Source organism: Drosophila rhopaloa, unplaced genomic scaffold (assembly GCF_018152115.1).
Source record: "Drosophila rhopaloa isolate 14029-0021.01 unplaced genomic scaffold, ASM1815211v1 contig_163, whole genome shotgun sequence".
NCBI lineage: Eukaryota > Metazoa > Arthropoda > Insecta > Diptera > Drosophilidae > Drosophila > Drosophila rhopaloa.
In genome coordinates this window covers 2,354,391-2,376,025 of record NW_025335043.1, presented here as the reverse complement: position 1 = coordinate 2,376,025, position 21,635 = coordinate 2,354,391, and the positions used below count along the sequence as shown (strand labels likewise).

Here is a 21,635-nt window from a genome sequence, read left to right as displayed (position 1 = left end):
CATAGAAACGATGGCAAAATGCAGCGCAAAATCGAAATAGCTTTATTGTTTTTAGTAATATAGGCATAGTCGTTTTGTGATAACTGCTACGTTTCTGTCTGAACTCTAAAAAATTGGGGCTCATATCTGATAACTGTATGGCGGGGATGAGTTTTAGGTTTTGCGCCTTTAAACATAATCAATTCAGATTTTTAAATATTTAATGAAAGTGGTATAAAAATGAAAAGAATATTCCATCTTAGTGTTTAATAATGTTATATACCTGCGAAAAAGTCCAAATACTGCGGATATTGTCATTGTGGTGAGTGGAGCAGGTTGCCCAACTTCTGGCAATGAAGATCGTCTTCGAAGGTCCTGCCCCACGGGAACATGCAAAATGTTTGAAGCCGTCCGAGAGGTGCAAAGCCTTGATCACACTTCAATGTGCAGATGTCTCCATGTTTGGATGGAACTTGGGTGCATAATCCAGGGTCTGTTTGACCGCTGTTGGTAATTATATGAAAGTTAATATAGGCCTTTCAATATTCTTACAAAATTTACACGATTTAAAATTATAAAAAGATAGCCTTAAAATAGTTGACACTAACTATACAAATCGAAACCCGACCCTAACACCTGCCGTAACCGAAAATTCAATACCCACTCTATCTCTAAATAAACCTGCAAAAAAAAATAAAAAGAATTAAGAATTAACCATACAGATGCTTCTGGCCTCCTGAACTATATTAGCCTTCAACTATATTAGCCGAATCCTCAACGTTGGCTATAATAAATAATATATTCTTACTGAAATTTCATTTTGGTCTAAAATAGCCGTCTATGTGACCTAGGTTTCTATTAAAATAAGTAATTTTATTTTTTATCGGTCGAAAATTACTATTTGCGTCGTTGAAAATTTGAAAGATTGACATTATGTGACCTAGGTTAAACCAGCAATTAAGCTATGGACTTGCTATCATATTCAACCTAACAATTATGACTACAATTTAGCTATCAGCAAATCTCATATTATAAGGGTTAGCAAGGTCCGAAATATTTATAGAGTTTTGTTTTTTTTACCCGTGTTGAGTTTATTTTAATTTCAGTCAACGCTGAGTCGATCACATTATACGTTCTTCATCAACATCAAAAGGCGAGTCGATCTAGCCATGTTCATCTGCTCCACTCTTATTTGTGCAATAAATAAAATGCAAATATCGTTGGAAATAAATTTTTTTAACAAATCTTGTTATTAGATTTATTTTCAAGCCTTCAATCGATTTATATATATTGAGAATAGTTTTTCGATGCTGTTGCAAGGTTAGCTTGCGGCGTTTCATGTGTTTCAGGTGATTCGGTTTTTTGAGTTGGAGAAGAAGGTAAGCCAGCCAAGGCACAGCTCTGCTTACTCTCGAACAGATTGTAGCCTTCAGGACAGTGACAACGGAAGAAGCCCTTTGTAATCTCACAAATGTGTTCACAGTAGCGCTTGGTTATCCAGTTTTTGGGTCTTGATCTTTCAACTCACATTCGTTGATGTCTTGCACACTTTGTGACTGAGAAGACACCGTTGTCCTCCGGCAATGTCTGATTTGGGGCTACGAGTGTGGCCTCTGTTGACAGCGATAGGAACCTATAAGGTTCTCGCAGCCACCTTCACAGTCCCACGACAAAGCGGAATTCTTGCATTCGTTAATGTCTGGAGTGAATCGTGGTGAGAAATAAAATTTTGTATTTGAAATGTAATATATACATACCCAAACAAGTTTTGCCGTCAGATTCATCTATTTCATAACCACTTTTACAGGAGCATACGAATTCCCCCGGCAAGTTGTTGCACAATTGTGAGCAACCCCCATTGGACTCCTCGCATTCGTCGATATCTGCAAGAGAATATTGTTTTCAAAATTTATCAATATGCCTGGAATCTTTTCACCCACCTTCACAGCTGCTTGGATCATTGGGATTTACATAGTAACCCCCATAACATTCGCATTTGTTAGACGATTGGTTGCATATATGGGCACAACCGCCATTATTATCCTCACAGTTCTGAAATGAAGACTTATAAATATCTTGTTGGTTCAACAAATGGTCTATAAGTTAATACTTTAGCTACGGGTGTTGATTTACTGACTTCGTCTTTACCATATGTAATTCGACGAATGCACTTGAGTCGGTTACCCAACCATTTATAGTTTGAACAGAACATGGCACTATCACCGGGATAAAAGGTTTCGTAGTTGTCATTGCAGACATAGTTGGCCACCAGGAAGAGTCTTTCTCCATTCCGACGAAGAGCGACGGTGGCAATACCATTATTAATCCTTGGAGGTGCGAGCCAATCGCAAGTTCGGTCGAGCATGGCTGCCAAACCATCGTCCATTAGGGGAAAAACTTCGGGAATATCCTTCAAAGATTTTGAAGTCACTGTAAAAATAAATAGGTACTTAAAAAAAAAAGATCAGAAAGTAGAGTACGCAGAAAAGATATAAAAGCACGTATTATTGAGGTGCCCGAAAGTATACTTTAATAATTGTTTGTCGCGTTTAGCTTGACTCATTTTATATTTGAAGGTCATTGACTCTTAAAAAATATATTAATGTTTGACTTTTTTTGTGAATATTTTTGTTAATTTTTTTCTTTTATAATATTTTTGTATTTATTTAGAGATGTGTTATTAGGTTTCCTTCCACTCCTACCTGTTGGAATCGCAACGCATATCAGCGCGCTTAAAACATATTTCGCCAACCACATTCTTTATTGATCCATAAATCACCTTCTTCGCACCTTTTCACTCTCACTTCAGTAAACTTCCTAATTTAAATTAAAAAGAAACTATTTTGACATCCTTTTATTAGGTACTTATAAGATTATGTTATGGTTGATTACGATATATTTTGATTTGGTTAAGAACGCACTGATTTTAGCAGTAGTCGCAGCTAGACTGAGGCGCCAAAGAGAATTGTTGCAAAATATATACAAAAGAAATAAAATATCATATAAAAGATATTTATACCTGTTTGTCGTAGTATTAAAGGGTATTTTGAATACGTGCATAAAATAAAAATTTAAATTTAAAATCTGGATCATATCTCGATCCAATCAAGTTTATTAGGCAGTATGTCCATGTACTCCCAACGAATGCCGTCTTAACGTTGATATCTTTGAATTATAAGAGTTTTGGAAAAGTGATGAAATATTCAGACTATTTGGATGCCAGGTTAGCGCAAATCCGTTTCTAAGTTTGGCATCGCCATTTTCACGGCTTTGTGATTACCATTACTTAGAAATTTACATAATATATATTGGTACCCTTGCATGGTATTACAATTTCAGTCAGAACATTGCAACGTAAACTAAAGAAGACATTTATGACACTGTAAAGTTGACATTTATTTAATCAGCCTTCCAATAAAAATCAATTCATGGTTGTTTTATAGAATTTTTTTTGTTACAGTAGCAAGGGTATAAATATGTGGAATAAAATAGTAAGACAGACGTCTATTTTTAAAACAAAAATATATTTTTTAATATAATACGAAGTGCTGTTGAAATTGTGTTATATTTTTTTGATGAGAGATGTTTGATTATGTTAACAAGATATCAAGGTTGGAATTTTGTTTCGAATTTTTGGAATTTCAGGAATCTTTTTTGTTTGCTAGTAATTGTATTGTAATATTTCAAGATTTTTAATATTTATGGTTGGTTTTGTCAATGCTAGAGCAAAAAAAAACAAACTTAAAAGCTGATCAAATCAAATTAAAATATCGAACCATTCTGAGTTGTAATAAAGCAAATTTATTATTCAAAGCGTTCTTAATAATATACAAAGAGATGAAGTTATAAAAATGATCGGGATTCAATTCACACGCGCAGCTTGACAATGGCATTCTGGAGAATCTGGAACTCGGAGTTGATGTTGTTCATCAGATTCGAAATCTGAGGCTTTGAATCGAGAACCTCAACACTCTGGGTATATGCATTGTAGCGGACACCAAATGGACGCGGAATCGAGTTGGCAAATTTACTGAAAGGTAGTTAGGCGTGAGGTTTCGTTAGCAACTTGTATATCTAGTTCCTTACATGGTCTTCTCCTTGGCAGTTTCAAAACTATCGGATACGTAGTATAGGGGCTGGAACTGCGTAATTGGATATTTAGTGATGCCAGTGACCTCCGGTTCAAAGTCCTTCAGCTGTGGCTTATCCGTGAGGCAATATTCCAGTTCACCATAGGAGGACAGAAGACCAGCTCCATAGGCTTTCAGCTCACCGTCCTGGCGGCACAATCCATACTCGACAGTGAACCAGAAGATCTGAAAGGGGCCAGATATTATAGTCGAAGGATTACATAGGGAGTGCATAGCATAGCATGCTTTGCAAAATACTGTTGGCACAAGAGGACAACTTACAGTGGACAGCTTCTCAATATAATCATCGGGTGCTCCCAAGGAAGCCAATCCAATCTCCTGGCTGAACTGAGCAAAAGCTGGATCTGCGAAGAGTGGAACATGACCCATCAGCTCGTGGCAGACATCTGGCTCCGGGGTGTACATGGGCTTGCTGGGATGCCGGATGTACTGGGTGGAATGAAAGACGCGGAAGGCCAAGCCGGCCAGGAAATCCCGAGAGCTAAGTAGTCCGGCCACGGGACGCAGAGTGAAACCAGTGCAGTCTGCAAAGAAAAATGATAATTTATTAAAACGTTACCGCCTTAATGGCATTTAAGTAAGCGCACCTCTCAAAAAGTTGGATACATCCTCCAGCTGGGGAATATTATCTTCCCGGAAGCCACAGTTGTCCACCAGCAAAGGAAAGACGTGATTGTATTCGCGACAGGCGTGGGTCTTGTAGAGCTTCGTAAGATTCCTGAAGATGATGCCCCAGGTCTCGATCTCCTCCTTCGTGTAGTCCACATGGGGCAGAGGCTCACCATGCTTGTAGTTGTATGCAATATCGGCAAAGTACTTGCGACGCTTGCGGTACTCCGGATCGGTAAATCCAGGATGATCGGAATCCAGTTCGGAGCCATAGCTCAGAATCTGATTGGCGAAACGATCCAGATCGCGTATACGCCGTGGGAACCAGGGCACCGCCGTGGCATTGTCCTTGTAGTCACGCGAAATGATGTTGAAATAGCTGCACTGCTCCTTCACATCCTCGATTGCCCTGCCCAAAGCCCCAGACTTTCCATCGGCCTCTACGAAAAACTCGTAACCAGGCACTCGCAGCGAGGATCGCGACTCAATGTGAACAAGGTTGATATCATGCTTCTTGAAAATGGCCAAAATATTAGCCAAAGCTCCGCTCGAAAGCGAAGAATCCTTGGGCGAGAACAGCAGACAGGTGTTTCTGGCCTCCTGAATGTCCACACCTTCGACTATATAAGCCGAATCCTCAACGCGCGTTGGCTATAATAAGTAATATATTTTTACTGAAACTTCATGTTGAGCAGAAAAAGCCAATAAATTTGAGAAATGGACTCTATGGGACCTAGGTTTTTATTAAAACAAGTAATTAATATTTGCTCAAATTTCTTTATCGGTCGAAAATAGCTATTTGCGTCGTTGGAAATTTGAAAGATTGACATTATGTGACCTAGGTTAAACCAGCAATCAAGCAAGTCTATAATATTAATAATCGGTATTTAACCTAACTATTATGACTACGATTTAGCTATCAGCAAATCTCATATTGCAAGGGTTAACTAGGACCGAAATCTCTTAATTATTTAAACGAAGCCTTATATGTACCAGCCAACTGTAATTGTAGTGCTTGCAAACGATCTATACCATTGAGATTATTTACTTGTGTATGGACCATATCGAAGGTTTAGGTCTGACCGCAATGGCAGTCGGCGCATATTACCAAGGACCCGACCTAGAACTTGGTGTGCGATGACTGTGAGAAGGTCACTAAAGTGGTTAACTTCTCGAGATCTTGAGAAATCAGAAGGGCATAATAACAGTCTCGCGAACACTTACTGAAATTATCAAATAAAACACTTTGAAATATTTTGTAATCTAATTAAAGCAATTGTATTTTACCTGTTATTCTAAATAATTCTGTGAGCGTAATCTTTATCTAAATTTTATAATAAACGGTTATTAAGTCTTCCAGACCCTGAACCTTAAAATATTTAGAAGGATTACGTTTTAATTTGAAACCTGTTGTCTGATTTCGTAATTCAGGGTCAGATTTCTAGTTTCTCATAAATAACAAAATATACTACAAGCAAATATTATTTTGTTTTGATACAAAAATAAAAATTCCACTAAGTCCAGAAAAACACTTTGTTTTTCTATTAATATTCCTTTGTCTAAATGTATTGTGAACTAACCCAATTCCATGACAAGTGGAATTGATACTACACAATTTTAATCTGTTATTTATATTATAGATCCGCTTTCTCACCCAAATCAAATTATTTAAATTATATTTATATATTTTGTTCTTCTCGCTTTAAGGTAACGAAAGTTCATGATGAGTACAGAAACAAAAAAAATATGTTGTTATTAATTTGATAGCTTAACGGTTCACTTTCTTCACGATGTCCGCAGAGGACTTGCAGCGCCAACAAACCTTATCAAAGGAGACCTGCCGCTGGTACATTCTCTCAAGATTTTCTGTTTCTTTCACTAAATATCAAATCGAAGGCGAACGGTCCGCTCAGAACACGATTTAAAACTGATTTTATTTCTCAGTTAATCACGCGCTTAAATAGACTTTTTGATAGGCCCCATAGCAAAGCCAAAACGACAACGAAAACCAATCCGAACTGAAACCAGTAAATAATAAAAATAATATTGCCGACAATCGGCGAGTGAATGATCTTGGAATGGCATCCACATGCGGTCCAATCTCAACACACTTATCAGTGCCCCGACTTGATGGGCCTGAAATCTCATTCCATCTCATTACAGAAGCCGCCGTCTGGCCTATTGAATCTAAAAAATGAGACTTTAAAACCGTCCAGCTTCTGTAATTCGAATTTATTAGCATACAACCTTTATTCCCAGCGAATCATGACTGATTTTACCAAATCTAGAAAAACTTAACTGAAGAATTCTATAATTTAAATATGCCTTTTTACATGCTGAGCACTTTTGTAATTGTAATTCCTTCAGAAGCTAAAATAATTTCATTATTTTTTTTATATTTAAACATATCTTAAGCAAATAAGCTGAGTTGGAAAAAAATGTTTCTTTAATTTTCGTAATAAATTCACTCTTCTTATTTTGTTTTTAATATTTTGATGTTCCACTGTATTGTCAAAACATTATCAGCTCATGTTCGTGGCTCTGCTGGGGTCCACATCAACAAAACAATTTTTCAGCTAGTTTTAGATTTCTTTGTTTTTGCAAAAAATAAAACTGAACAACCTGGACTGTATTTTTCTAATGACAGGTTCTAACCAAACGAGTTCAACGGCATTTCAGGGCAATTATTTCAGTAGTGAATAGCTCCAAGTGGGCCTGGCACGCGCTGCTTTTGTTGTTTTACACTTACGATCCACATCACTTTATTTAAAAACAAATCATATACATAGTACAATCAGTTCACTCACCTAATTTTTTCCTTTAAAAGCTGTTGAATCAATTGTCGGATGTTAGTCATTCATCTCTTATAAATGCCGAGATTTGCAGAAAAAAAAATGTTATAACTACACTTGCTTAAAAATACATAATATGCCTTCCGATTACACTTTCAAGTTGAGAGTTCACTGGGCTTAGGGCACGCAATTGATAAACTTTAAATTTAAGCTGATGTTATGTAACAATAGATTATACAATTAAATCAGTAAATGAAATAGAACGGCATTAATAAACATTAATTTTTCTATTAGTTAAAATTAGTAAATGTAACTCATATTTTGTAAAATCAATTTTAAAAGGTCAGCAGAGTCAAATTTTATTATTATTTTATTAATTCTTCAAAAAAAATATAGTTTAATATGTTTTAATTCGTATTTGCCTTTTTTGCATTCTTTAAATCGAGTTCTAAAAAAGTTTTGTCAAATTTCATGATATACAAGATAAAGTTCGAGTTTAAAAATTCGTACAAGCAAGTGTTCCAAACTAAATATTGAAATTTGAGCTTCAAAATTGTGAGTTATTAAAAAAAAATACTTTCGAAAGAAAAAAAATGAAAGTATATAAGGAATCCACTATTCCTTATAACAAATAGACTCAAAATACAATTTTATTCTACAGGAATGCATGGCATATTATGGAAGTTAATATAGGCCTTAAATATTTCTACAAAATTACACGATTTAAAATAATAACAAGAAAGGAAAGCTAACTTTCTTCTAGCCGATTTCGATATGTCTGTAAATTATATTCTCCAAAATTATTCATATGATGCAATCTTAATACTCATAAAAAATCACCAAAGTTGTGGCATTTCCAATCGTTCAGTTATATGGCAGCTATAGGATATAGTCGGCCGATCCTTATGAAATTTGATAGGTTGGATTGATTGGCTAAAAATAGAACCCATAGAAAATCCCAACTTCCTAACTTAACAAAAACCAAAGTTGTGGCATTTCCGATCAATCAGTTATATGGCGGCTATAGGATATAGTCGTCCGATCCTTATGAAATTTGGTAGGTCGGATTAATAGGCCAAATATAAAACCCATAGAAAATCCCAACTTCCTAACTTCACAAACACCAAAGTTATGGCATTTCCGATCAATCAGTTATATGGCAGCTATAGGATATAGTCGGCCGATCCTTATGAAATTTGGTAGGTCGGATTAATTGGCCAAATATAAAACCCGTTGAAAATTCCAACTTCCTAACTTTACAAACACCAATGTTATGGCATTTCCGATCAATCAGTTATATGGCAGCTATAGGATATAATCGGCGATCCCGGCCGTTCCGACATATATACTGCGTGCAAAGAAAGAAGGGTGTATAAAAAGTTTCAACTCGATAGCTTTAAAACTGAGAGCACTAGTTCGCGTAGAAACAAACAGACGGACAGACAGACGGACAGACAGACGGACAGACGGACAGACGGACAGACGGACATGGCTATATCAACTCAGGAGGTGATCCTGATCAAGAATATATATACTTTATAGGGTCGGAGATGTCTCCTTCACTGCGTTGCACACTTTTGACCAAAATTATAATACCCTCTGCAAGGGTATAACAAGAAAAGAAAGCTAACTTCGGGCGGAGCCGAAGTTGGTATACCCTTGCAGAATATTCTGTAAATTATATTCTCAAAAATTATTCATATGACGCATTCTTAATACTCATAAAAAATCCCAACTTCCTAACTTTAACAAGAAAGAACGCTATAGTCGAGTGTCTTGACTATTAGATACCCGTTACTCAGCTAAACAACTGTGTACAATGTAAATACATACATATGTATATGCTCACATACATACACACATACGCCATTGTTTGACTCAGACCTCCAATTTGGCTAACTAGATTTGATTTGAATAGTTATTGGGATATATTTCGGTATTGACAAATGAAAACCATCGCCATTTCCTTTAATAGAAATCCTTATCGAGAATAAAGTTGACTCTGTTGAGCACCTTGGCCAGCTGTTCCAAAGTCATCCGTTAGATGGCGCCATGAAAGGCGGAAATGTAGCCGCTAGCCAGGCTTAAGCGTTTAATGGGTTTTTGGGCGTTAGAGTGGGCGTGGCAAACTTTTATTAGGCCAATCGATAGGTATTGACGAAACAAATACATATCAATTAAAATTTTCATAATAGCATCAAAATTGTGGCCACAACTTGTGGCTTGTGGGCGTCAGAGGGGGCGTGGCACCATTTTGAAACAAACTTGCGCTGCGTAGGAACTCCTAAAATCTACATGCCAAATGACAATCTTCTAGCTTTAATAGTTTCCGAGATCTCATCGACAATCCTAGTGATCCTGAACAAGAAATATATACTTTATAGGGAAACGCTTCCTTCTACCTGTTACATACTTTTGCACGAATACAATATACCCTTTTACTCTACGAGTAACGGGTATAAAAACACCAAAATTATGGTATTTCCAATCGTTCAGTTATATGGCAGCTATAAGATATAGTCGTCCGATCCTTATGGAATTTGGTAGGTCCGATTGATTGGCCTCCTCCTTTGACGGACAGACGGACGGACAGACGGACGGACAGACGGACATGGCTAGATCGACTCTCCTGGTGATGCTGATCAAGAATATATATACTTTACAGGGTCGGAAATGTCTTCTTCACTGCGTTGCAAACTTTTGACTGAAATTATAATACCCTCTGCAAGGGTATAAAAATAACTAAATAATGTATAATGAAGTTTCAAAAATGTGTAAAATAAAATTTGTGCACCTAGGCTTTGCTCCGGATTCAGGTATTTTCGTGAATGGAGGTTTCTGGAGGATTCGAAAAAGAATCAACTGGCTTAGAAGAACCGTATGCATTGCTTTCTACAAGTCGTTGATTGGATGGCTGACAACGAAGATCGGAAGAAGACCAGCCCCACGGGATCGTGCAGGCTGTGTGAGAATCTCCGATAGGCTTGCACACTATTGTGCCCGAGAAGACACCGTTGTCTTCCGGCAATGTCTGATTTGGGGCTACGAGTATGCCCTCTGTTGACGGAAGACAGCGATAGGAACCTATAAGGTTCTCGCAGCCACCTTCACAGTCCCACGACAAAGCGGAATCCTTGCATTCGTTAATGTCTGGAGTGAATCGGGGTGAGAAATAAAATGTTGTATTTGAAATGTAATATATATTTCAGTACATACCCAAACATGTTTTACCGTCAGATTCATCTATTTCATAACCACTTTTACAGGAGCATACGAATTCCCCCGGCAAGTTGTTGCACAATTGGGAGCAACCCCCATTGGACTCCTCGCATTCGTCGATATCTGCAAGAGAATATTGTTTTCAAAATTTATCAATATGCCTGGAATCTTTTCACCCACCTTCACAGCTGCTTGGATCATTAGGATTTACATAGTAACCCCCATAACATTCGCATTTGTTAGACGATTTGTTGCATATATGGGCACAACCGCCATTATTATCCTCACAGTTCTGAAATGAAGACTTTAAAATATCTTGTTGGTTCAACAAATGGTCTATAAGTTAATACATTAGCTACGGGTGTCGATTTACTGACTTCGTCTTTACCATATGTAGGTCGACGAATGCACTTGAGTCGGTTACCCAACCATTTATAGTTTGAACAGAACATGGCACTGTCACCGGGATAAAAGGTTTCGTAGTTGTCATTGCAGACATAGTTGGCCACCAGGAAGAGTCTTTCTCCATTCCGACGAAGAGCGACGGTGGCCTTACCATTAGAAATAATTGGAGGTGCGACCCAATCGCAAGTTCGGTCGAACATGGCTGCCAAACCATCGTCCATTAGGGAAACTTCGGGAATATCCTTCAAAGCTTTTGAAGTCACTGTAAAAATAAATAGGTAAAATTGGTACTTAAGAAAATAAGATCAGAAAGTAGAGTACACATAAAAGATATAGAGGCACGTATTATTGAAGTGTCCGAAAGTATACTTTAATATTTGTTTATCGCGTTTAGCTTGACTCATTTGATATTTGAAGGCCATTGACTCTTAAAAAATATATTAATGTTTGACTCTTTGTGTAAATAATTTTGTTAATTTTTTTCTTTTAGAATATTTTTTTATTTATTTAGAGATGTGTTATTAGGTTTCCTTCCACTCCTACCTGTTGGAATCGCAACGCATACCAGCGCGCTTAATATTGCATATTTCGCCAACCACATTCCTTGTTGATCCATAAATCACCTTCCTCGCACCTTTTCACTCTCACTTCAGAAAACTTTATAATTTAAATTAAAAAGAAACTATTTTGATATCCCTTTATTAGGTACTTATAAGATTATGTTATAGTTGATTACAATATATTTTGATTTGGTTAAGAACGCACTGATTTTAGCAGTAGTCGCAGCTAGACTGAGGCGCCAAAGAGAATTGTTGCAAAATATATACAAAAGAAATAAAATATTATATAAAAGATATTTATACCTGTTTGTCGTAGTATTAAGTGGTATTTTGAATACGTGCATAAAATAAAAAATTACAATTTAAAATCTGGATCAAATCAAGTCTATTAGACAGTATGTCCATGTACTCCCAACGAATGCCGTCTTAACGTTGATATCTTTGAATTATAAGAGTTGTGGAATGGTGATGAAATATTCAGACTATTTGGATGCCAGGTTAGCGCAAATCCGTTTCTAATTTTGGCAACGCCATTTCCACGGCTCTGTGAGTTTCTTAGTGAGTTTGTCCAACAAAGATTAAATTTAAACCATTACTTAGAAATTTACATAGGGTATTACAATTTCAGTCAAAACATTGCAACGTAAACTAAGGAAGACATTTATCACATTGTAAAGTTGATATATTCTTAATCAGCATTCCCATAAAAATCAATTCATAGTAGTTTTATAGAATATTTTTTTGTTACAGTAGCAAGGGTACAAATGTTTCGGCTTTCCGAGATTTGCTTTCCGACTTGTTTTTGATGATTTATATGAGATTTGGGGTGGTAGCCGTAAAAAAGGAAGGCAGTCGTCTATTTTTGAAACAAGGCGAAACGATCCAGATCGCTTATACGCCGTGGGAACCAGGGCACCGCCGTGGCATTAGCTTTGTAGTCACGCGAAATGATGTTTAAGTAGCAGCACTGCTCCTTAACATCCTCGCTTGCCCAGACTTTCCATCGGCCTCTACGAAAAACTCGTAACCAGGCACTCGCAGCGAGGATCGCGACTCAATGTGAACAAGGTTGATATCATGCTTCTTGAAAATGGCCAAAATATTAGCCAAAGCTCCGCTCGAAAGCGAAGAATCCTTGGGCGAGAACAGCAGACAGGTGTTTCTGGCCTCCTGAATGTCCACACCTTCGACTATATAAGCCGAATCCTCAACGCGCGTTGGCTATAATAAGTAATATATTTTTACTGAAACTTCTTGTTGTGCAGAAAAAGCCAACTGCATTATTCGAAATTTGAGAAATGGACTCTTTGGGACCTAGGTTTCTATTAAAACAAGTAGTTCATTTTTACTCAAATTTCTTTATCGGTCGGAAATAGCTATGTGAGTCCTTGAAAATTTGAAGGATTGACATTATGTGACCTACGTTAAACCAGCAATCAAGCAAGTCCATAGTTATCATATTCAACCTAACTATTATGACTACAATTTATCTATCAGCAAATCTCATATTATAAGGGTTAGAAAGGGCCGAAAATGCTTAATTATTTAACCGAAGCATTATATGGTAAAAAATGGTAATTTATAGAGTTTTGTTTTTTTACCCGTGCTGAGTTTATTTTTATTTCAGTCGACGCTGTGTCGAACACATTTATATGTTCTTGATCAACATCAAAAAGCGAGTCGATCTAGCCATGTCCATCTGCTCCACTCTTATTTGTGCAATAAATAAAATACAAATATCGTTGGAAATACATTTTTTTAACAAATTTTGTTATTAGATTTATTTTCAAGCCTTCAATTTATTTATATATATTGAGAATAGTTAATGTCGTTAATGCTAAAATGTGCCAGCAATCAATGCACAATTTAAAAATGGTTTTTCGATGCCGATGTAGGTTGACCTAATAAATATGTAAATAACATGTAAGTAAGTTGAATTGGTTGTCAAACAAGTTGAAGGGCTGGCAATGAAGATCGTATTCGAAGGCCCAGCCCCACGGGAACATGCAAAATGTTTGAAGCTGTCCGATAGGTTCAAAGCCGTGATCACACTTTAATTGGCAGATTTGTCCATTTTTTGATGGAATTTGAGTGCATGATTCCGGTGATATGACTCCATTGCGTGCACGTTGCAGAGCAGGGCAAACTAAAGGATACGGTCTTATCCTCGGTACGTGGGTCTGTTTGACCGCTGTTGGTAATTATATGAAAGTTAATATAGGCCTTAAATATTTCTACAAAATATACACGATTTAAAAAAATACAAAAATAACCTTGAAATGGTTGACACTAACTATAACAAGAAAGAAAGCTAACTTCGGGTGGAGCCGAAGTTGATATACCCGTGCAGAATATTCTGTAAATTATATTCTCCAAAACCGGATCGGTTATTCATATGATGCATTCTTAATACTCATAAAAAATCCCAACTTCCTAACTTTAAAAACACCAAAGTTATGTCATCAAATCGTTCAGTTATATGGCAGCTATAGGATATAGTCGGCCGATCCTTATGAAATTTGGCAGGTCGGATTGATTGGCCAAAAATAAAACCCATAGATAATCCCAACTTCCTAACTTTACAAACACCAAAGTTATGGCATTTCCGATCAATGCGGCTATAGGATATTGTCAGCCGATCCTTATGAAATTTGGTAGGTCAGACTGATCGGCCAAAAATAAAACCCATAGAAAATCCCAACTTCCTAACCTGAAAAACATCAAAGTTATGGCATTTCTGATCGTTCAGTTATATGGCAGCTATATAATATAGTGGCCCGATCCGGCTCGTTCCGACTTATATACTACCTGCAATAGAAAGACAACTTTTGGGAAAGTTTCAAGCAGATAGCTTTAAAACTGAGGGACTAGTTTGCGTAGAAACGGACGGACGGACAGACGGACGGACAGACGGACGGACAGACGGACATGGCTAGATCGACTCTCCTGGTAATGCTGATCAAGAATATATATACTTTATAGGGTCGGAAATGTCTCCTTCACTGCGTTGCAAACTTTTGACTGAAATTATAATACCCTCTGCAAGGGTATAAAAATCGAACCCGACTCTGGCACCTGCAGTAACCGAAAATTCAATACCCACTCCATTACTAAATAAGCCTGCAATAGAAAAAATAAATAGAATAAAGAATACTAGTGAACATTACCCCCAACGTATAATCTTTAAAATGACAGAATCGAAGTTCCTATGTTATAGAATTTAGAATTTATATTCCTTATATAAAATATTATAAATAAACCTTAAACCCTTTTACTCACCCATGCACTTGGGTTTTGGAATATCCCAAATTCCGCTGGCATCACAGGTGCTGTACTTAGGACCCTGCAGGACATAGTCAGGATTACAAGTAATATCACAGTGCCATTTGAAAAACAGCCCTTGAAGGTACCGTATACAGTGGGCTTTGCCGTTTGCAGGGTCCTGGAATGCCGGACAGAGGTCCTTGGGCTGCCAATTATACCAAGGATTATTGTTCTGGCAAGTCTTTTGGTCCTTGGTCAACATGTAACCTCTTTCGCAGGAGCAAGCATGGGTACCTAGAAGGTTAATACAAATTTCGGTACAGTATTCATATCCCTATAAGTCCCTTGTAAATATCCGGTTTATATAGAACACAGAAGATTTAAAAGGTTATACAAGCTCGTTTTGCAAATTATTTTTTTTAGCAAATTAAAAAGTATATGTAAATATTTTTGAATCAAGTTTAAGTTATCAATTTTTTAGATTTCCTTTGCAAAATAAAGCACCAATACAAACCTTCTAGATTGTGGCACTTGTGCTGGCAGCCCCCGTTATTCACCAGACACTCGTTCACATCCTCGCAACTTTTGCCATCGGACTTTAGGCGATATCCTTTGCAACAGGAGCACTCGCCACCTCTGTCAGCCAAGCAGATCTGTTTGCAACCGTTGTTACGACTCTCGCAGGGAGGCACACAGGTGGAATCGTTGATTTGGGTGAGTCCTTGGGGGCAGGAGCACCGATAGCCACCCCAGTTATTGTGGCAGTCGTGACTGCAGAAATGTGTACCATCCGCGCACTCGTCAACGTCCTGGCAACTCAACCCTTCACTACGGAAGCCCCTTGGACACTCACAGGTGAAGCCAATCTCATCCTTAAGGGGCAAACATTTTCCTGGCCGGCACTTCTCAAATCCTTTTCCCATGGAGCAGAAGTGTTGATCCACCAAACAGGAATGCTGATCGTCAGATAACTTATAACCCTCAGGACACTGGCATTGGTAGGTTCCATTCGGGAGATCTTGGCATGCATAGGCGCATTTTGTGAGATTTTCCTGGGAGCCACATGGAGTTTCGACTATGGGAGTTTTATCAACATCTTTTATGGTATTGTTTTTTGGAGAAGAAGGTAAGCCATCCAAGGCACAGCTCTGCTTATCCTCGAGCAGATTGTAGCCCTCAGGGCAGTGACAACGGAAGGAGCCCTGTAAGTTCTCACACTTATGCTCACAATAGCGATGGGTTATCAGACCGGTTTGTGGGTCTTCATCCTCCAATTCACATTCGTCAATGTCTTGACACCTGCTGCCATTTGCGGAAAGTTTGAAGCCGGGTTCGCACGATTTTGGAGGTGACTCATTCAAGACACAAGTCTGCCTTTCCTCGGAGGGGTGATAACCCTCAGGGCAGCGAGAAGAGATATCTCTTTTGCTGAAATCGCTAGATGTAGCTTTATTCACTTCTATCGAATTCTGTTCGCTATAATCCAGACGAGGAATACATTTGGGTCGGTCACCCAACCATTTATAATTTGAGCAAAACATTACACTGTTTTGGGTATTCTCTAATTCGTAATTTTTACTGCAGATAAATTTGGCCCCCAGGAACCTTTTTCCTCCTCCCAAAAAAACTTTAACGGTAGCATTTCCATTATCAATCCTTGGAGGAGGGACCCAATCGCATGTTAGGTCAAATCCTGCCACCGAAGCGTTATCCAATAAGGGAAGAGATTCGGGAATATCAGTGTTTATTTTTAAAGTCGCTATGGGAGGGAATATATAAAAAGGATAAGAATTTAAAATGAGAAGAAGGTAAATACATAAATGCATAATTTCTTAGTGCCCAAATATGTGGCGATATAATTATTCCCGTTAGTCTTAAAATAAAAAGGTATTGTATTTATATTTTGTTAAGATGGAAGCTTTTCCGACCCTATAAAGTTTATATATTCTTGATCGTATCAATAGCCGAGTTGAGTAAGCCATATAACATCGAGATCTCGGAAACTTCAAGAACTAGAGATTTGGTATTTAGCATGACGATTTTTAAGTTTTCTTACGCAGCGCAAGTTTATGTTGTTGCCACGTCCTTCTATAACGCTCACAAAAAAAAGACGCCCACTTAGAGACATCGTAGAGGGCGGAATATGTTAAGACTACACTAAAAAAATTATTCGGACAATATCTTTCGGCATCAAAAATTGCACCATTACATTAGAAGTTATGGGACATAGTTTGTGTTAGTTATGACGTGCCATTTGAAAAGTTGGTTCATATATATGTATATGTATATTTATTTATTTATTTATTTTTTTTTTGTTTTGCTCGAAGTCTCACGGCCTTCGGCCCACTTACCCGCCCAACCGACCGAGGGGCGCAGTCGTGTATCGTACGGCACGATTCGCGAGAAGATAGACGCGAGATAAGAAAATATAAGTAAAAGTCCGGGGAAAAAAGTAATAGTAAGATCAATTTTATGCCAATGAAGCTAGTATTAATCGTTTTAGGAGCGGCAGAGAGTCAAGATTTGAGATTATAGGAAAAAGTCCAGAACATAATACTCTGAAAGGCTCATGCAAGGCATAGTTAGATCTACAATGATTTAATATTAGGGGAATATGTTTTCTAGTTAATCTACTTGGCACAGAAAAGTTTACCTGAACTTCCAAGTCGGGGCAGTGAATATCACCATGTATAAGGTTATAAATGAAGATAGTATCAAGCATCGTTCTACGGTTGGCTAGGGAGGGTAAATTAATCAACAGAAGTCTACTAAGGTAAGTTAAGGTTTGCATTCCAGTTTAGGCGCCGCAAAGCAAAAAGAAGAAAGTTTTTTGTAGTGATTCAATACGACAAATATGTATTCCGTATTGTGGACTCCATATATTCATATATAGCGAGCGGAACAGAGCGAGAAAACTGTCAGCGGGGGGCCTGCTTACTTGGCACAACATCAAAATAGCCATACAAATCGCCCAAGAATGGGTAGAGGTGGTGGTTTAGTACGTAGGTGTTGTTAACAGCGAATAATTGTACATGCAAGTGCTCTAGACTGAAGCAGGTAGACCTCGTATCTATGAAGATTCCCCATCCTCAGCGGTAAAAAAAATATTTGCACGACAGTCCGGTATATGGCGCGTTTCTAAAATTTTCGAAATGCTTATTTATTTATTTGCTTTGAAATTGGTTAGCTGAGTAACGGGTATCTTATAGTCGAGACAACCGTTGCGCTTCTGCTTGTTTTTCAGGTGGTTTAGCAAATGGGCTTATCTCCAAGATCATGTTTTCTTTTAATAAAAATAACTTGTATTAAATGTATTAAATATTAAATATTAATATAATATATTAAATATTAAATAATGTATTAAATATTAATGCTTAACACCACTACCCTTTAGTTTAGTTCAACTTAAACAAAATTTAAGTTATAAAATTTCAAGCAGTCAAGTTCGACTGTTTTTTATTTCCGTCCACACTTACCTGTAGAAATTGCAAGGGATATCAGCAAGCTCAATACATATTTCGCCAACCACATTCTGCAGCCGTTCAAACACTCCATAATTTCCAGCTTCGCAACACCTTTGCCACTTCTGCAAAATTTCCTTTAAATTTAATAAAAAATGTAAACAACGAGATGAATACCCGACCCTATATATGCTAACCAGCATCACTTTTTAAAAATTGTATAATAATCGAACGGATATATAAACTAGCTGGCAAAGATTTGATCGAAAAATGTATCGTAAAATGTGCAGATCTTTTTGAACATAGACGAATAAAATTGTAGCTTTATAAAATATTAAATTTTTGCCATAGATGCAGGGTTTTAAAAGCTTCGGCTTGCTGAAGCAACTCTACTTTTGACGGTAACATCAGTCTACTTTTAAGACAAGGATAATTTTAATAAACAAACTCAAACACCTCTTAACGAGGTTCCTTAATGGTTTTAATTCTGTTTTTCCCAAAGTGTTTGATTGTATTGCTAGAACAAGCATAAGAAAAGAGTGGATTGTCATGATTAAATAAGTTGTCATGATAGAAAAATTTATTTTAGCCTAAAAAAGTGGAAACATTACCTTTAAATTAATTTTTAATAGAGAAAGAGCCGAATAAGAAAAATTTTAAAAGTGTATTTATTTTGTCGCATGTATTTAATATTCATGAGTCCAAGATTTTATCTCAGCCAGTATAATTATTCCAATAATATTATTCAGTAAAATAAAATAAAATTAGGAATTAATTATAATTCTAATTGGTATTTCCTTTATTTTAATATTTTTTTAATTACTTCAAATCATGAAGTTAAGACATTTTGTGTTTTTATATTCGATAAAAAATAAGCAACCGAATTGATTAAATTTAGTCTATTTGAGTGTCTGACTGTATTGTCGATTTTTGGTATTGTCAAGCAAAACATCTCAAAACGAGGTAAAAAGGTCAAAACAATCCCACCCTCAACATACAGAATTTCAGATATCAAATTTTGTGGCGAAAAAATGATAAATAAACTTTATAAAAATTCCCTTTCAGCCCCTATACGATTCGTTTTGCTTGCATTCAATATACTTCGACTAATGGGTATAAATACCTCAGAGCTTTTATACATATACAGTGACGAACTTAATTATTGGCACAGCAAACACGTTGAACTTTTAGATTATTTTTGTATATTTGGCACCACATTTTAACATTGATAACCGAAGAAAACAGTGCGCTCTCGAAAAAAATATATGTATGTATATATATCGTAATCGGCATCAAATCGAAGAGAATATATATTTAAACGTTTCGTTTAATAAAAGTTTACAATATTTTTATACCCTTGCAGAGGGTAATTTCAGTCAAAAGTTTGCAACGCAGTAAAGGAGACATTTCGTACCCTATAAAGTATATATATACTGGATCAACATCACCAGGAGAGTCGATCTAACCATGTCCGTCCGTCTGTTTCTACGCAAACTAGTCCCTCAAAGCTATCTACTGAAGCTTTTCCATTAACCGGATCGAATAGAGAATATATATATCTTAGAGCTTTTATTCATATTTGTAAATAATTATGTTTGTCAGCACAGTTTAACATCAACAACCGACCAAAACAGTGCTTTCTGAAAAAAAAATAAATGGACTGAATACTAAGTCCTGATTCAAGCGCTAAACTCTCAAAATATTTTAAAAATAAATCATTTTATCTTTTCAAAACAGTGAAGTTATTAAAATTTAATTTTTTTAACTGAAAAAAAGTTATTAAAAAGTTTTATATATACAAAAAAATACTATATATCTGAGTGTATGCGTATATGTTACATACAATAAAGCTAAAATTTTTATTTGTGTAATCTGACTTTTGCATTATTTAGTATTTATCACTAGCAATTTTAATATTTTTGGATTGACTAAGTGAAAAGTTTTGAGCAAATATGTTTCCCATATGAAGTTCGACGTCATTATCATCATTTGATGAAATGTACAGATAGTAGATGGGAAATAAATATTTTTTTAGGTCTTGTATAAGTGGCTGACAAAAACAAATTTTAATTTGGAAAAAGACCATAGTTTACGTGGCTCTCTCCTTACACATAAAAGGAATTATTGAAAAGTTATGGATTAACATTTTCACATAGAATAAAATATCACTTTTCAAAAAATTCTTTTAATTAGGCCTGTGAAATCCATGTAACCCGTTCAAGGGGTCTTCTGAAAAGAGTTGTTTTTAAAAGTACACGATTAGTACTTTTTAACCTGATTTTCTTTGTTAAGCTGACAATTTTTTTTATATTTATTTATTTTTGATTTTAAAGTAACTCGATATCTCTCAAGTTTGAGCTAACTTAGAATAAAGTTGGATGAATGAAATTGAAATATACTCACACACTAATAAGCAAAGATTACCTATTGGGCAAAACACGCTTGGTTTCTAATTATTTCAGATTTTTTTTGATAACACTTTAATACCTAGAAAAATCTACTGAACACTTGAACATCCGAAACGACAATGCGAACACAATCCCAAGCCACGCTTGCTTTTTTTTATGTTCTCGAGAGCAATAAAGATTAAGTTGAGTTCAGATGAATGTATGTATTTCCGATGAAGCTATAAAATTAACAGATACCATTTTTTATAGTATTTCATTTTTTATGTAAAAAATTTATTCTTATGCTTATTTTTTATTCATTAAAAAATCATAATTTTTTTTTTAAAAATATGAAAACAGACGTTAAATCAAGATATGTATATTGTTATTACTTTTGTGGGAAATATTTATATTATTCCTTCGAACAAGTAAATTGTTTAATTGTTTAATGGTAACTTTCTTGTATATTAAAAAAAAAAATTTAGAACAAGAAGAATGAGGGCACTTTTCCGAAAACGGCTCTAACGATTTCTTTTTCATTTTTTAAGTACAGATTTTGATATAGAAATCATCACACTAAATATTCTTAAAACAAGAATTTTCTAAAATCGAGTAAAATCGTAATAACTCAAACTTACTCTTTTTTACACGTGAACGCCAGTTGTTTAACGCCAAAGGAGTTTGGCTATACTACCTCTTGATTTTTACGAATATTTAAAACATGTTTTTGATATTAATTTTATTTTTTAATTTTGTTTGTTTAATTTGTTATTTTTAAATTTTAATGAATTGCGGACTATTGAGATTA

At 36.1% G+C, this 21,635-nt stretch overlaps 4 protein-coding genes across 5 annotated transcripts; all 4 read right to left on the bottom strand.

Moving 5' to 3' along the window:
• Positions 1-1,577: 1,577 nt before the first annotated feature.
• LOC108037073 (fibrillin-1-like) lies at positions 1,578-2,946 on the bottom strand. Its single transcript, XM_017113525.2, has 5 exons — positions 2,682-2,946; positions 2,090-2,409; positions 1,920-2,031; positions 1,737-1,862; positions 1,578-1,678 (listed from the first exon to the last, which is right to left on the bottom strand). Exons 1-5 carry the CDS (start codon positions 2,734-2,736, stop codon positions 1,578-1,580), a joined length of 714 nt encoding a protein of 237 aa, XP_016969014.2. The 5' UTR covers positions 2,737-2,946.
• Positions 2,947-3,757: 811 nt separating this feature from the next.
• LOC108037081 (protein henna) lies at positions 3,758-6,712 on the bottom strand. Its single transcript, XM_017113541.2, has 5 exons — positions 6,562-6,712; positions 4,718-5,390; positions 4,392-4,654; positions 4,066-4,295; positions 3,758-4,009 (listed from the first exon to the last, which is right to left on the bottom strand). The coding sequence occupies exons 1-5, from the start codon at positions 6,589-6,591 to the stop codon at positions 3,847-3,849; spliced, it is 1,359 nt and encodes a 452-aa protein (XP_016969030.1). The 5' UTR covers positions 6,592-6,712; the 3' UTR covers positions 3,758-3,846.
• Positions 6,713-10,343: 3,631 nt separating this feature from the next.
• Positions 10,344-13,165, bottom strand: LOC108037065 (adhesion G protein-coupled receptor E2-like). Its single transcript, XM_044457700.1, has 6 exons — positions 13,139-13,165; positions 12,730-12,936; positions 11,124-11,445; positions 10,931-11,065; positions 10,748-10,873; positions 10,344-10,681 (listed from the first exon to the last, which is right to left on the bottom strand). Exons 1-6 carry the CDS (start codon positions 13,163-13,165, stop codon positions 10,344-10,346), a joined length of 1,155 nt encoding a protein of 384 aa, XP_044313635.1.
• Positions 13,166-13,464: 299 nt separating this feature from the next.
• LOC108037078 (fibrillin-1-like) lies at positions 13,465-20,952 on the bottom strand. Of its 2 annotated transcripts, none has more exons than XM_017113535.2 (5): positions 20,844-20,952; positions 18,456-18,565; positions 15,494-16,738; positions 14,995-15,273; positions 13,465-13,906 (listed from the first exon to the last, which is right to left on the bottom strand). In XM_017113535.2, the coding sequence occupies exons 2-5, from the start codon at positions 18,532-18,534 to the stop codon at positions 13,617-13,619; spliced, it is 1,893 nt and encodes a 630-aa protein (XP_016969024.1). In that variant the 5' UTR covers positions 18,535-18,565; positions 20,844-20,952; the 3' UTR covers positions 13,465-13,616. The 2 variants fall into 2 exon arrangements, with proteins under 2 accessions (XP_016969024.1, XP_016969025.1); XM_017113536.2 differs by having other exon boundaries at positions 20,865-20,946.
• Between the last annotated feature and the right edge of the window lie 683 nt (positions 20,953-21,635).

What these genes read in the sequence shown, in the direction of transcription:
- LOC108037073 (XM_017113525.2), bottom strand. Translation starts at nt 2,736, where the DNA reads ATGTGGTTGGCGAAATATGTTTTAAGCGCGCTGATATGCGTTGCGATT. An exon ending in AATCAACACCCGTAGCTAAA is followed by an intron (nt 2,032 to 2,089) that starts GTATTAACTTAT and finishes TCTTCATTTCAG; the next exon opens with AACTGTGAGGATAATAATGG. An exon ending in TGATCCAAGCAGCTGTGAAG is followed by an intron (nt 1,863 to 1,919) that starts GTGGGTGAAAAG and finishes ATTCTCTTGCAG; the next exon opens with ATATCGACGAATGCGAGGAG.
- LOC108037081 (XM_017113541.2), bottom strand. Translation starts at nt 6,591, where the DNA reads ATGTACCAGCGGCAGGTCTCCTTTGATAAG. An exon ending in GGCAGGTCTCCTTTGATAAG is followed by an intron (nt 5,391 to 6,561) that starts GTTTGTTGGCGC and finishes TACTTATTATAG; the next exon opens with CCAACGCGCGTTGAGGATTC. An exon ending in ACTGCCAAGGAGAAGACCAT is followed by an intron (nt 4,010 to 4,065) that starts GTAAGGAACTAG and finishes ACTACCTTTCAG; the next exon opens with TAAATTTGCCAACTCGATTC.
- LOC108037065 (XM_044457700.1), bottom strand. Translation starts at nt 13,165, where the DNA reads ATGGACTTGCTTGATTGCTGGTTTAAC. An exon ending in ATATGGTAAAGACGAAGTCA is followed by an intron (nt 11,066 to 11,123) that starts GTAAATCGACAC and finishes TGAACCAACAAG; the next exon opens with ATATTTTAAAGTCTTCATTT. An exon ending in TGACGGTAAAACATGTTTGG is followed by an intron (nt 10,682 to 10,747) that starts GTATGTACTGAA and finishes GATTCACTCCAG; the next exon opens with ACATTAACGAATGCAAGGAT.
- LOC108037078 (XM_017113535.2), bottom strand. Translation starts at nt 18,534, where the DNA reads ATGGAGTGTTTGAACGGCTGCAGAATGTGGTTGGCGAAATATGTATTG. An exon ending in ATCCCTTGCAATTTCTACAG is followed by an intron (nt 16,739 to 18,455) that starts GTAAGTGTGGAC and finishes TCCCTCCCATAG; the next exon opens with CGACTTTAAAAATAAACACT. An exon ending in TCCAAAACCCAAGTGCATGG is followed by an intron (nt 13,907 to 14,994) that starts GTGAGTAAAAGG and finishes AATTACCAACAG; the next exon opens with CGGTCAAACAGACCCACGTA.